We start from the raw sequence: 13834 nt of genomic DNA, 5'->3' as shown, positions 1-13834 counted from the left end.
GTTTAAATAAGCCTTCCAGATGTCCCTAGTTTGGTACCACCACAACACAAATCAGAAATATTAATGAACAATTTTCTTGATCTTGGGCATTTTTCCAGATTATTTGAGAGTGTTTAGAAGGGAGACAGACATTTAGAATCGTAATTGCACTGAGAGTCAAAGCAATCTGTGCTCCTAAGCCCAGTTTTTTAAACTCCAGTGGACACTGGATGTCTTTACAGCTATTTTTTTAAGTCCACTAAGCTCTTCTTCTTTTTTATCTTTGACATTTAAAATTATTTTGGGAAAAAAATAAGGGGGTTTCTAAAATTCTGTTAATTAGATTTTTAGATTCCTGAACTGCTTACTCTGTAAGTCATGACAACTAAGGAAACTCTGAATGCCTTGGACTACAACATGAGTGAGACTAATGACCAATTATAAACCATGAAGAAATGGTCATAAAAGTCAATAAAACTTTACTGAAAATTTCAAATATTGTCTCATTTTTGCAGTGACAACAGAATGCTCACAGTCTTCATTTGGAAAATAAAATATTTGCCACTATTTAGATCCTTGTTTCCTTTCAGATAGATTTAATAAATATCTTTTCATTTGACTAATAGTTATTCTCTAAACTAAATTAACAGATACTTGGCAAATGGCCTCTAGCAGAAACAAATATACACCTACATCTTTGCCTCATCTTGAACATAGAAGAGCACAGGTTGGATAAACTTGATCTCTTGTGTTTTCATCAAAACAATGGTTAGGTTAATATTTTGTGGGAAAAAAAACCCATGAGCGTAATGGCTTTAACACAAGTGTTATTCCTTTAAAGAAACAGACAATATATCCTGAGATCTGTGTTTCTTCTTCATGAATTGTCATTATACAAGAATTAAGAACTGTATCAAGGGCATAATCTGTCCTCCATAACTTGGAGGGTAACATAAGATGAAATGATTTTAAGTTCTAGCAAAGGAAATCAAGCTCAGGCTATGCAGGAATGCAGAAACTTTCATTCTTCAGATTTGTGCAGGATTAGCCTGAGAAACCCTTCAATTTTTGATGTCTGGATGTTTCAAGAACAGGTGACACAGGTACCTCACAAAGGTGACAGAGAAACAGCAATCCTGCCTTGATCCCATTTCCTCTATTTTCCATGACCAGAGAAATCATCCTCGAATTCTGCCTTTCACATATGAAAAACATACCAGGGAACATCTTTCATTTGTTTTCCGGGAGACTTTTGGGCACTTGGAGGGTTGTCAAGTGTGGTAGTGAACTGCTGCAGGAGTATGAAGTGGAAGTAAAGCTGAGTGAAAAGGTCAGTGCAAATATCTCTCTGGTGTAAGGGGTTTCTGAAGGTTAAGGCACGCTCCAGGAGCCTTTTTTAGTTGTATTTACAGCTCTAGAAAAAACAAGGAATGGTCAAAGAGCTCCTCTCTGGTGATCCCCAGCCATCACGAAGCTGCTCTTTATGCCAAAGTTTACCAACAGCTGCAGAGGCTTTGCCCTGCTCTGTTGAGTTTCTGTGTGAATTCTGATTTCTCTGCATGTAAACTGTCTCACAGCCCAGAAACAGGAGCCAAATGGAGATTCCAATATGCATTTTGTTTGTGTGATTTTGCTGAAATGGTTTTATCAGTTCCACAAAACTATTTCTCGTGACAAATCTGACTGTCTGCTCCAGTTTGAACAGGCTGCTAGAATTTCAGAATTTCAGGTTCCTATAACATTTAGACCAGAGTAAAACTCTTTTTCTTAACTGTCAGCTGGCAATGGCTTCTTCTCATCTGCTCAGATCTGCTTTTACTGCTCAAGCACCTCAGCTCAGTCGTCTGCCCTTCCAACATCCAGCAGGAGAGAACACTACGTGACATGGGAAGAATTCAGCTCCAGCTCAATGGCAAGACCCACAGAGAAAGGAATAAGATTAATTAGGGATCCCAAAGGGCAAAAATTTTCCTTGTAAGACAACATAAGGACCTGTGTGTGCTCTGACTTTCAGAGCACACAGAAAGGGGAGGTGAGATTGGTTTTTAAAAATGCCAAGTGAATGGACAAATCTGGCCTGCTTTGGTAAGGTGTGTCTACCACAGAAAATAAGAGTATCATGTCTGAGAGAGACGTTTTTGTAAAAGAAGTGTGGAAAAAAGAGCCTGGAGTAACCTTACAATTGCCTTTAGCTCAGTTTTTGCTCCTCAATATGGTTTAGCCAATCCCAAGAATTAAGGCAGGGACTTTCAGAGCTACAAGCCTGTTTCTCAACAGCCTGAGCTGAAAAATAAATCTCTCCAGATGGTGCTGTGAAAGTCTCATATCCTCTTTGAACCACGAGCAGAAGGAGATACATATTGTCCTCCAGGGGCTGGTTTGCCCCAGTGGGTAACACAACTGAGTCAGAAGACAGTGCTGGAAGTCATCATAAATCATGGTGACAAGCAACCTATTCACTTACAGGTCTCTGTAGGAACTGATGAATCATTTATTAAAGCACACATTAGTCATTTATTACCCTTTTATAAACCATTTATCAGTTGGTATTCAAAATGTGAGAAAATCATATTTTTCACTTAAGACTCAGCACTAGTATATCTCAAATCTCACTGTGGTAATGTTTTGTCAAATTACACGACTTTTATTCTGTTCACAGGAGGCAAGCTTCTTCATTTATCTGGAAAAGTCATTTCTAAGAACATAGATTCAAAAAAATCTATACCAGGAAAACATATTTTCCCTGTTCTTATTCTCCCCGATGTGACAGAATTATTTGTATTTTGCATTTCTTTGTCCCAGAAATGGATGAAATTGCAGGTGAGGACGGAAGCGGCACAAAGAGGAATTGTGTCAAGAATGACTATTCCCTGAACAAACAAGGTCTCTCTTTCTTATATGCAAGTGAGAACACTCTGACAAGTCCCACTTTTCAATGCATGACTAGGGATGGGCTGCTGTCCCAAATCTGTGGCAAAGGAGAGATGTAAGAACAAGGGGGACTGTAGAAAAATCATCCCCTTAAGCCACATCACTGCATTCTTCTCTCCAGTGCCTGGTAGCATTTGCTAAGGAAAGACAATATATCTGATATTAAGGAAAAAGTAACGTATTAAAGAGCTAAAATGGAAGATTTAAAAATATAGGACAGAATAAAAAGGCAAATATATTCAGAAGAATCTCATTTTTGAGCATATACTCTGCAGTCTGAGTGGCATAAGAAGGATTCATTGGACTATTCTTTTGGAGGAGAAAGAATAGACAGGAGGGGGTCAAGTCCATATCTTTCTCATGTTAAAACAATGTTTTTTTCCTTTCTCCCCTGGGTCTTAGGGAACATCTGGGCAGAACCTACAGGAACAGATACAAGAGGAGCGTTTGCCTGCTCGTGGCTTTCAGCAGATGCCACAGTGCTAATTTTTCATCCCACTACAACCACAGGGACACTGCAATATATAACATATAACTATAGCCTAAAATGACTGGTTTGCAGGCACACAACACTACAGTTGGCTGTCACCCATTGTCACAGGGACACAAGAAAATAATTCTCATTTTTGTTAATGCTCTAGGTATAAAAACAAGACTCAGCACCATTAATGTTCCCTCAGTCTCTCATCCCCACCTAGCTGGGATATCCTGCAGTATGCAGGCCAGGGATCAGATTTTCCAGAATGATCAACTCCTGCTCCTTGCTCTGCTTCATTCCTTACCCACACATAAGTAATCCTTTGCTGCTGAACAAAATTTGACCTGCTGGAAAGGAAAGGCCAAATTGCTCTTTGCGATACAAAATGTTGCGTTCGGTAATAATTCGCAAAATTAATTTGAAAACTCTTTCCTATTATAGAAATAGAGTTGTAAATTTTAAAAAGGGGCCACTAACTTTACAAGCATCTCTATTTTCAGTCTCTATAATTTAAATTTGGCACAATATCCCAGCCACTGTGACCTTTTAAAAGGTAGACCTTTTTACTTCACCTGGGATTTTTGGAGGAACTCTTAAAACATTGCTCTTTTAGGCATTAAGGATGAAATTGTTTAACCCCCTGGAGGGAACAGGATACTGTTTGCACACCTGAATGGATTTTTACACTGCTCAAGCCCATTATTAACTGTAAGGTATATGTGAAATAGGACAAGGCAGATATTTTGGGAGTGTGTAGAGTGATGGGGCAGTAACAAAATAATTAACTGGGCTGAATCCCACAGAGCAGTGTCTCAGATATTAACCCATCCAAGTGCCTGACACACACTGACAGCCTCATGGGCTTAAAGTGCTCCTCTGGAGTTAATGGAAGTGCTGTGCTGGATCACAGCCAGGCTGCTCAGCTTCTTCTGGGATCGTGTCCTGAAACAACAACCACCTGAAACAACAACCACCTGAAACAACAACCGCCTGAAACATCCCCTTCTTCCAACAAGATCTACAGAAATTCAGGAGAAGCTGCTGCCGAACCTGGCACAGCAACAAAGGGGTGTTTAGGCCTTTCCCAACACCAGAGAGGTGTGGATGTGTTGGAGTGAGCCCAAAGGAGGCCACCAAGTTGATCAGAGGGCTGGAACACCTCTCCTGTGAAGGCAGTCTGAGAGAGCTGGGGCTGTTCAGCCTGGGGAAGGGAAGGCTCTGGGAAGCTCAGAACCCCTTCCAGTGTTTAAACAGGGATTATGAGAAAGCTGCCAAGGGACTCTTTTATAAGAGAAGGTAGTGCTGGAACAAGGGAGAATGGCCTTCAGCTGAAGTAGGGCAGGTTTATGTTGGATATTAGGAAGAAATTCTTCCCTGTGAGGGTGGGGAGGACCTGGCACAGGTTGCCCAGAGAAGCTGTGGCTGCCCCATCCCTGGAAGTGTCCAAGGCCAGGTTGGGTGGGGTTTGGAGCTACCTGGGCTAGTGGAAGGTGTCCCTGCCCATGGCAGGGGGTAGAACTAGATGAGCTTTAAGGTCCCTTCCAATCCAAACCATTCTGGGATTCTATGATTCTTTCTAAAAAACTCAAATAAAGCCTGTTATTAAGTATTTTTAATAAGTGTTTAAGAACCCAGTCTCCAAAGAATAGACACAGTAAGCAGTACACAGAGTGTGTCATTGCTTAGGGGTAGATTCATAACGTTGTTTCTGAGGAAAAAAGTGGGAGAGATCGGTCAAGTGTTAAAAGATAAAACTCATCTTCAACAGACAGAGCTATGCTCAGCCATGGCTGAGATTGCCTTGCACTGAGGAAACAGATATCTGTTGGCACATATAAGACTTCTTGGAAATAGAAATATATAGAAATATAGAAATTTTCAACGTTGGAGAAGGATGCGTAAAATCACTAAACTTCTGTTGTATTGTAATCATATGTATCTTTAATAAGATTCAAAACACCAATTACTGCACTCTCTGGGGTACCCAGTGTTGAACCTACACAGGGTCCAGACTTTTGAGCAAATCCAGCTCTCCTGATTTCATTCCTTTCACTGTGTTAAATCAGGAATGAGTTTGGCCCCTGTGCTGACAGAGGAAGAGAACACATTGAAAACTTGGTTTAAATGAGCTACATCAACAGCACATGATAAATAAAGGCAGAGCTATTGTATGTAGAGATTATGCTGTCAGATGGAAACACAGAGTAGTAAATAAGCGTTTGTTTAATAAAAGGGAAAAACATGTTGAGAAAAAGGATCTTTAGAGAGAAGGAAACTGGCTGGGAAAACATGTCAATACCATAAGAACCCAGGCCTAAAGCAGCCAATCTCAGAGCAAAGAGAAGAAAATGCACTCTGAAATCAAACCTTCAGGTTTACTGAAGTTGAGCTTTCCACTTCAAAAGTTATCTTGTAGAATGTGCCTTCTCCTTTCAACTCTAATCCAAATCAATAGTATTGCAGCCTGTGGTATACAACTGGTATTAAAATACAATAACTAAGCACTTAAGGCAATAAACCAAATAAAGTGTCACTGGCTCAATTAATAGACACCTCTTACACTATTTCTTTTACATAGAGCATCTGTTTCTAAAAGGGCCTGGCATCATACATCTAAAGACAGATTTTTCCTGCCTTATTCATGGGCTAAGAATATCACCTAGCAAGGCAGAGGGAAGATTTCTGAGGTCATTAACATCTCTAAATAGTGAAAGGTTCAAACCCATGCCAAACCATAAAATATCTATATACATATATGTCTCTATGGAAACTATAAACTGTAAGAAGAATGTCTAAGACCAGAAAGAAAACTAGATAGTGCTGCCTCCTCACACCTATTTTATTTCTGTGCTAAAATCCCCAACATTTCAAGGGTACAGAGACCCTTTTACTGTCACTGACAACTGAATTTATAAACATTTCATTTATAAACATTCATTTCCACAGAAATAGGTACTAACAGTTCATTTGTGCCTAAGCAGACACACGAGGTTTTTAACATGCTTGCCCAAATTACCGAACTACTAAATCAAATAGGACATAAAATTATAGAAAGATTTCTTGACAAGAATTCTGTTGAAAGATATACAGAAAGATTGCTCCAAAAGAAGAAATCTCCAATTATGGAAATTCAAGTAGGTGGACTGTGGCTCTCATGAATTGCTATCAATATTCATTAATCCAATAAATTCCTATTTCTAAATACACCGAGTTGTCTTGGACATTGTTATGTCCAGGAAGGCTAAATAATACAGTATTTTAAACATATTTTAAGTATTGGTTGTCAGGAAACAGAGCATTAAAAACCTGTTCTAAAGTTTTATTCTAAGGGAATTAATTGCTTGATCAAAGTCACTTAATTGTCACCTCTGTACTAAAAAGGTTTGGATCAGGTTCTCCATAATACTTTTTAGGTGACTGAAACACTTGCCAAAGCATTTGACTGAAGTAATTATAACTATTGCCACTGATTAGTGAAAATTAATATTCCTCTTGGCAAAATTGTCATTGTTTCTAATTTCTTCTTCCCTTTTTTTTTTTAATAACCCTTCCCTGCCATGCTTTAATCTGGTGTTCACTTTGCTTTTATAATAATCATTCAAATAAATAGCAGTAATGTTTTTCAAAATAATCTCTTGTCAATTGCTAATATTAGGCCAGCAAAAAAAAAAATGTTGAAAAGGTAAAACCCCAAGGAAAAAAAAGCAAGACTTCTACAGCCTTCTACAAGAATTCTACAGGCTTTCCTTTTCTTTTTCCACAATTACCTTCAAATCAGCATCCCTCATGCTTACTTCTCATCTTTTGGGAATATTCCTTAAAAATCTGCAGAGCCCCAGAAAACTTTTACAGCAAAATCCAAACGAAGTAAAACTTTTGAAACTTTCCCATTCCCTCCAGGTACCAGAAGTAAAAAAAAAAATAAAAAAAAATAAATGTCAGACTAATAATAAATGTAGAGGAAGGAAGGGAACAGTGTGAGGAGGGCATGAAATTTGGCAGATGTTTTGCCTGAGTTGCTATGGCACTATTATTACATCCCCTGTAGTCAGGGAATACCTTTGGTTTGGGTTTTATCAGACTTTCCAGCATTCTTCAGTGGAATTCAATTTGCAGGGAAACAACTTTCAGTGCAAATTCTACCTGTAGGTTAAATTTAAAGCTTTCAGGACTAGGGTTTTAATTACAGAACTCCCAACACTTGCTGGCTCACAGGGGAAGTGCTGGAGACAGGGAAAAAACATGTTGCTTTCATCCCTGGTCCTGACCATGGAAGCCCTGAGCTAGAACGTAGGGAAAGAGAACTTGTTATTTTCCCCTATAGGAGAAAAAGGAGAAAGTTACCACCAGCAAATTTATTTTACAGTTTTTCACCCTGCCAGCCAACCTCTGAATGGCATCCCTTGACACAAATTGTTACCTGGTGGTTGCACTTTGATTTGGAAACGATGCATACAGATTTACTGAGGTAAAAAACCAGAAAAGAGCAGCTCCGGGAAAGTCTGTCACACTGAGCTAAAAACACGTCTGGAAGTCTTTCCTTTCCTTAAGGAACAGTTTTATATTTAGAAACGAGTTAATTACAATTGCTTGCACCGTTCTGTAGAGCACAGATGGCAAACTCTTACCTCCTTCTTGGTAAATTCTGGTGGATGGTCATTTTTGTCGTCAATAAGAATAGTGGCAGTTGCTGTGCCAGTCAGTCCCACATCAAGACCCCCCATATCCTTGGCTTCTATAACCAGCTCGTATTTTGGGCTTTCCATAGTCTGAAAAAAAAAAGAACAGAAAAAGAAGGGTTAAAAAAAAAAAACCCTCACACAAATAACATACTACTTTTAATTCATATTAAAATAATAAATTTAAAAATTCTCAAACTTTATTTGGCCCGATAAAACACAGCATAGAAACAGATCTGTTATCACAGTGTTTTACCAAAACAGCAGCACAGCTTTGCAGGAGCTTCAGCTGCTATTCTGCAGCCCTTATTTGCAATACAGCATGAAGGTGAATATTGGTAAACAGTACCTAATTTATCCTGTTATTTAAGAAGATTAGGAAAGAGGCAAGAAATTAAAATATCCTTGCTCTTTACAAGTAAGCTCTACCTTCAGTGCACCAATATTTAGCAGCTTGCTTCATCAGTGTTATGATGGGTACGTAATTAAATACTAATGTCACAATCTACATATAAATTCGCTCTATTAAATCCCATTCATTCTGTGTATTAGCATTTAGACTGGTAATCTAAGTTTGCTTCACTGGAAGAAACAAAAAAGCAGTTTCTAAAATGGGCAGGGACTGGCAGTTGTTGCCCAAAGCAAACGCACAGAGTAACATCAGTGGCTGACATGGAAGATCTCTGATTCTGGTACCATGGGTACCTGCCTGGCTGCCTCCCTGCTGTGGAACCAGACAGCACAGGGCCAGAGCAAAAGCCACCCTTAATTTCCTCCCCCCAAAACAGCCTTAGCTTGGAAAAAAATAAAAACACCTGTGGTCCCCATTCTGCAATGGGAATGTGACAGCATTTGGAATTCTCCTCCCTCACATCAGAGATCAAAGCACATCTGTTTGCAAGTTGGACCGTGGGTCAGTAACAGCTCCACCAAAGGGGGCATTTATCAGCATCAGAACCTGCTCCCATGGAACTCAAAGGGAGTGTTGACATGGATTCACTGGAGACAAGGCTGGGCACCTCATTAAAATGGATTTTGTATGGCTGCCTCATATGGGACCATCTGCCCTAAGGTCACGTGTGCTGCACCATCAGCAGAGAGCACAGCTGGGAAGTGCTGCAGTCACCTTCAAAACTGCACAGTAAGAACATCTCATATACTCAGGAATGTTTATTCAAACCTCCCCTGAACAACAAAACCTCCTCTGGATCCTTGGGGTGAAGTGACAGAATGATGTCAGAGCAGATCCCTGAGCCAACTGTGTCTGCAAGAACCAGGATGCACATCTTTGACATCACTCATCCTGTGTCCTTTATCTAACACTTTTCCAGGGAATTAGCGGGGAGACAGCTCAGCAAAGCGACCTCTCAGGTCACACAATCTCTGTGGCCAAGTGGTTTGAAAGCATTCCCTAAATAGTGCATTCTGCATCATGTGTTTTCCTGGCCCCATCACACCATCTTTTTTTGGAGCATGTGTAAGAAGAAGATCCCAACTCCTCAGATTTTGAAGCATTTTTAGGCCATGAGAAAAGCAACCCCACCAGTTGCTCATCAGATCAGCTATTATGAAGCAGTATATTTACATGTAAAATCAATAAGTCAAGCTAGAAGATATATTTTGTTCTAAAGACGTATGGACTACTAGAAAATCAGATGCCACTGCCACACATGGGATCCTAAAAAATGTATTTCCCTAAGTCTTGCAACATTATTTCATGAAATTGATCTCAGAAGGCAGCAAACCAAGAACAGGAATTTGATTTATAACATCATAAAAATACACGCAAAGAAATATTGCGGACATGTCTCCAACACAAACTCACATTACGGAGTGGAACAAAATTTACTGTTTTCATATATTTATTTTCTAAAATGCATTCAATGTATTAAAACCTCAATGAAGCTCCTCTCCCCTCCCTTACCTGCAACTTTTACATTGATTAGGAAATTGTTATTATTGTATGGAAAACTTGCAAAGCCATTTATCACTTCATGTTTATAAGTATCTTTGCTCAGAAAGAGGCCCATTTTTACTCACAAATTGGCCTTTTTTCCTTTGAAAACTGTCCCATTTTCTACTGAAAGCCAGCCCATTTATTCTAGAAATTGCATGTACTGCAGCAGAAATGTCTGTGACAGAAGTCCAATGTTCAAGCTCTCAATGAAATGTGGAAAACCTTGAATTTTGAGTAGTACTTCATATCATTACTGATACTTCACACTTCCCTGCTATGCAGCACTTCCTACGTCTAGTGCTGTCCCCAAATATTTGCTTTGTTAGAGAAAGCAGCTCCTCACAGACCCAAACCCCAGAGCAGAGGCAGGTTCCCATCAGATGCTCTCTTCACACCAGGAGATACCATGTAAAGGAGTTTTTAGCAATTCTTGTACTTTTAGCCCAGCTAATTCAGGCACTCGGAGCAATTATTTGGGTCTGTGTGATTTCCCAGGGTGCTGGTAAATCCCAGGATCTGTGGACAGAGCCTGGATCCCTGTGCTCCCACCAACCCCCTCCCTCAGCTGATGCCTCAGTGGAGGGTCTGTGCTGGGCCCTCCCCCGGGGCTGGGGCTGCACTAAAAGCTCTCATGGCACCTCCTCATCTTTTCCCTTTTCCCAAGGCTCAAACCTTTTACGCCAGCACGGTCTTTTCCCTGTTTCTGCTCCCATCCTGTGAGGAATGAGTGCTCCTGGATGGGGGCAGTGGAGCCTTCCTTCACTTTCTCCATCCCTGCCATCTCCATCCTCTCCTCTCCCTGCAGGGGAGGGATAAATGCAGCACCCAAAACTGGCAGCATTTGGGACCCCCCCTGTGGCTCAGACTCTTGTCCCACCTTGTCACTGCCTATCACTTAACCCAGACCTGTTGCTAAGTGACCTAAACTCTGAAGCACACTCCTACAAAAACAATCCAGTACCATTTGGATAGTGAGATATTGGCCATAGAAATACACCCCAACCCTCAATGAGTGGGATCTACAGCTAAAAAGGAAAATAGATTATTTTAATTAATGAACATCAAGTCACTGTTTGTGCGGCTTATTATTTATCAACCGTGACTTGGTGGAGTGTAACACTGTTGGGAGGGTTTGTATAATTACAGCAGGAGAGCCATTCCTTTCCCCATAAATTTTCACTCTTGTCATTTAGCCATGGCAGGGGTGACCCTTCCAAAATGTGTGCTTTGCCAAGGAGGTGAGCTGTGTCCTGAGTGCTTTGCTTCAAATGTCCACCCACTGCCATTCCCACCAGTGTTAACATTCCGACCAGATTTCCCTCCCCTGCTGCCCTGACATAACTGGTTCAGCACCAGAAAACAAGGAGAGGCCAGAAAAGGCACTTTTCCAGGGTTCAGTTTCCTGCCAAAGCCAGCAGGATCTAATCCCAACAGAGGGAAATAGTTCAGTGCAGACACACACAGGGGGAACAAACCCAGGGAGTTCTTTCAGGTAATGCTGAATGAAAATAGACGATGATGGTTTTCTGCTGGGTTTGAATCTTCTAATATTTCCTACAGATACAATAAAAAACTATCAGTGACTGAAGAGAAGCAAGCCCTGGCTAGTATTTCACACCACCAGCAGCAACAGTCCAAGCCTAAGTCTTGGTTCTGGCTATCACCTGTAGGCTGTAGGATTTATTTTTAAATTCCACTGGAATTTACATCATTGTCAGCACAGTGGGACCCAAAATGCAAGATGGAAACCAGTGGAACTACTTGGATGATTACAAGTCTGTCAACAGCAGGACTCCAGAACCCATCTCTCCAGAGTTCCCTCCTGGCTGGGTGTCCCCTGTGAAGCATCTAACACAAGGTTTTCCTGCAGTGCTCTCCTGTCACTGTGAGACACTCAGGAATTGCACATCTCAAAGAGGGCACACGCAGTGTCACAGCACCCAAACCTTCATTTAGTGCTCAATCCTCATCCAAAAAATAACTTGGGGAGAATAGAAATTCCCAAATTCACAGAAAGTGCTCAGTTGCTAAGATCAAAACAATGTTTGGGAAGCAAATAACATACAGAACATTCAAAATCCTTACAAGGGTTTCAAGTATCCTTTCAGACCTATCTTAATATTAATTATCAATGAAGAGTTTTCTTACTATTTCGTGGATATTAGTATTTCTGTAGTGATGCAAAAATGCCTCAACACTTCTATTTATAATTCTGTTTATAAATTATGTATTCATGCATAATACTGTATCAGTGGTGTGCTGCCATATCATATTTGTACTAATGACTTTATAATATAATGCTAACCGGAAAGAAAATTTCTTAGGATTTAAATATTTTCAGTGCATGCTAAATAAATGCTTGTGTTCATTTAAGATGATAATTGCATATAATGCATACTGAATGTGTCCTATTAAGACATAATCAATGTTCTTGCTGAGTAACAATCTCAATATTGAATCTAACATTATCCCAGAGTATGCTTGTCAGGATTTTGACAAATGTAAAATTAAAAAATGAAGTAATGTGACTACTAACAGCTCTAACAGATATAATGCTTTGATAATTATAATATCAGCATTTATTTTATATGCCAATTGCCGCTGCATAAAAAGGGCAATATGCACAGAGGCTTTGCATTTAGAGCTTGAATTACAGTTTGATGAATACAAAACCCCAAACAATTTTGTAACATAAATCCTCTTTAGCTCACCAATTTCCAAATTTTTTTTTTATATCGTAAAGGAAGGTCTACAGTTTAATCACTCTGTAATAATGTACTTCTGTTATGAAGAAAATCAATATCTATTTACTACCCATGGGAGACATAGGTACGTCTGGAAGGAAAAAGAAGACTAAATTTTCTCCTTCAGCAGCAGCCATTAAATAAAAAAAAGAGAAATTGCTCTAAAGTGCTTGTTACAAATAGGTTCCCTGGCCAGAGATATTTGTTTTCCATCATGAGGAAATCTGTAACTATTTAATACATAGGATGTACAGAATCAGGACTTTCATTCTTCCTAATGCTGACATAACTGTAGGACTGGTGTATGTGGTTATTAATGTTACATGGAAATACAGGAACTGTTTCCAGTAGTCTGTGTAAAATTACCAGTTTTGACTGGCACACAAATTAGGATTTAAAGTTGCCATTGAATTCATATCATTTTGGAGAAGGCTGCCAGCCATGGTGTGGTGACAAGCTTTCCTTTGAGAAATATTAGAAAACTGCAGAGAAAAACTATTTGCTGACTGCTCACGCCCTCCCTGAACACACAAATGCATCTTGGTTCTTGGATATATAATAACACCACTCAAGGGAGCTTCCTTATATAAGAATGTTATTAATAAGAATTTCTCCTTGGGCAGAGATCACCAATCCCTAGGACAGAACAGTGACTGAAGCTTGGGTTTAGCTGGAGATATTTCCCCTTAAATTATTATTGTTAGGTAGGCTCCTGCCAAAAATAAGTGGAGGGAAGAGAGCAAATATTCAGTATTCTAAAGAAAAACCGCATAAAATATATAAAGCACTCAAGTCAGTACCCCTACACTGATTTTTACCAGCCAAAATATATTTCCCTGAGTATAATCCCTTTGAAACAGAGAGGCATGTTGATCTGCAGCAGCTACTCACTAGACGCTCATGGTTTGGGAAAAGAATAATTTTCCATGTCAGCTGTGCTAGAAGCATAAAGTACTATAATAATTTTTAATAGCAGGCAAGAACAAGAATCACAATGTCCCAAAGAAAATACTTGCTGTCAAACATTCTTAAATCACACTTTCCTTTTTAAAACACAAGCTATGTT

General features: G+C 39.7%; 1 protein-coding gene across 2 annotated transcripts in view; it reads right to left on the bottom strand.

The window, feature by feature from the left end:
* Nucleotides 1–13834, bottom strand: part of CDH13 (cadherin 13) — a 447401-nt gene that overhangs the window by 79768 nt on the left and 353799 nt on the right. For both annotated transcript variants that reach the window (XM_027725145.2, XM_027725146.2), the window contains exon 8: nucleotides 8017–8157. In XM_027725145.2, coding sequence (XP_027580946.1) covers nucleotides 8017–8157 — 141 coding nt within the window. The remainder of the gene's footprint in view (nucleotides 1–8016; nucleotides 8158–13834) is intronic.

Source organism: Pipra filicauda, unplaced genomic scaffold, assembly GCF_003945595.2.
Source record: "Pipra filicauda isolate LSUMZ 115617 unplaced genomic scaffold, ASM394559v2 scaffold159_size1710840_pilon, whole genome shotgun sequence".
In the NCBI taxonomy this organism is placed as follows: Eukaryota; Metazoa; Chordata; class Aves; order Passeriformes; family Pipridae; genus Pipra; species Pipra filicauda.
Note: the sequence above shows the minus strand (reverse complement) of the source record. Positions and strands in the feature narration are given on the sequence as shown.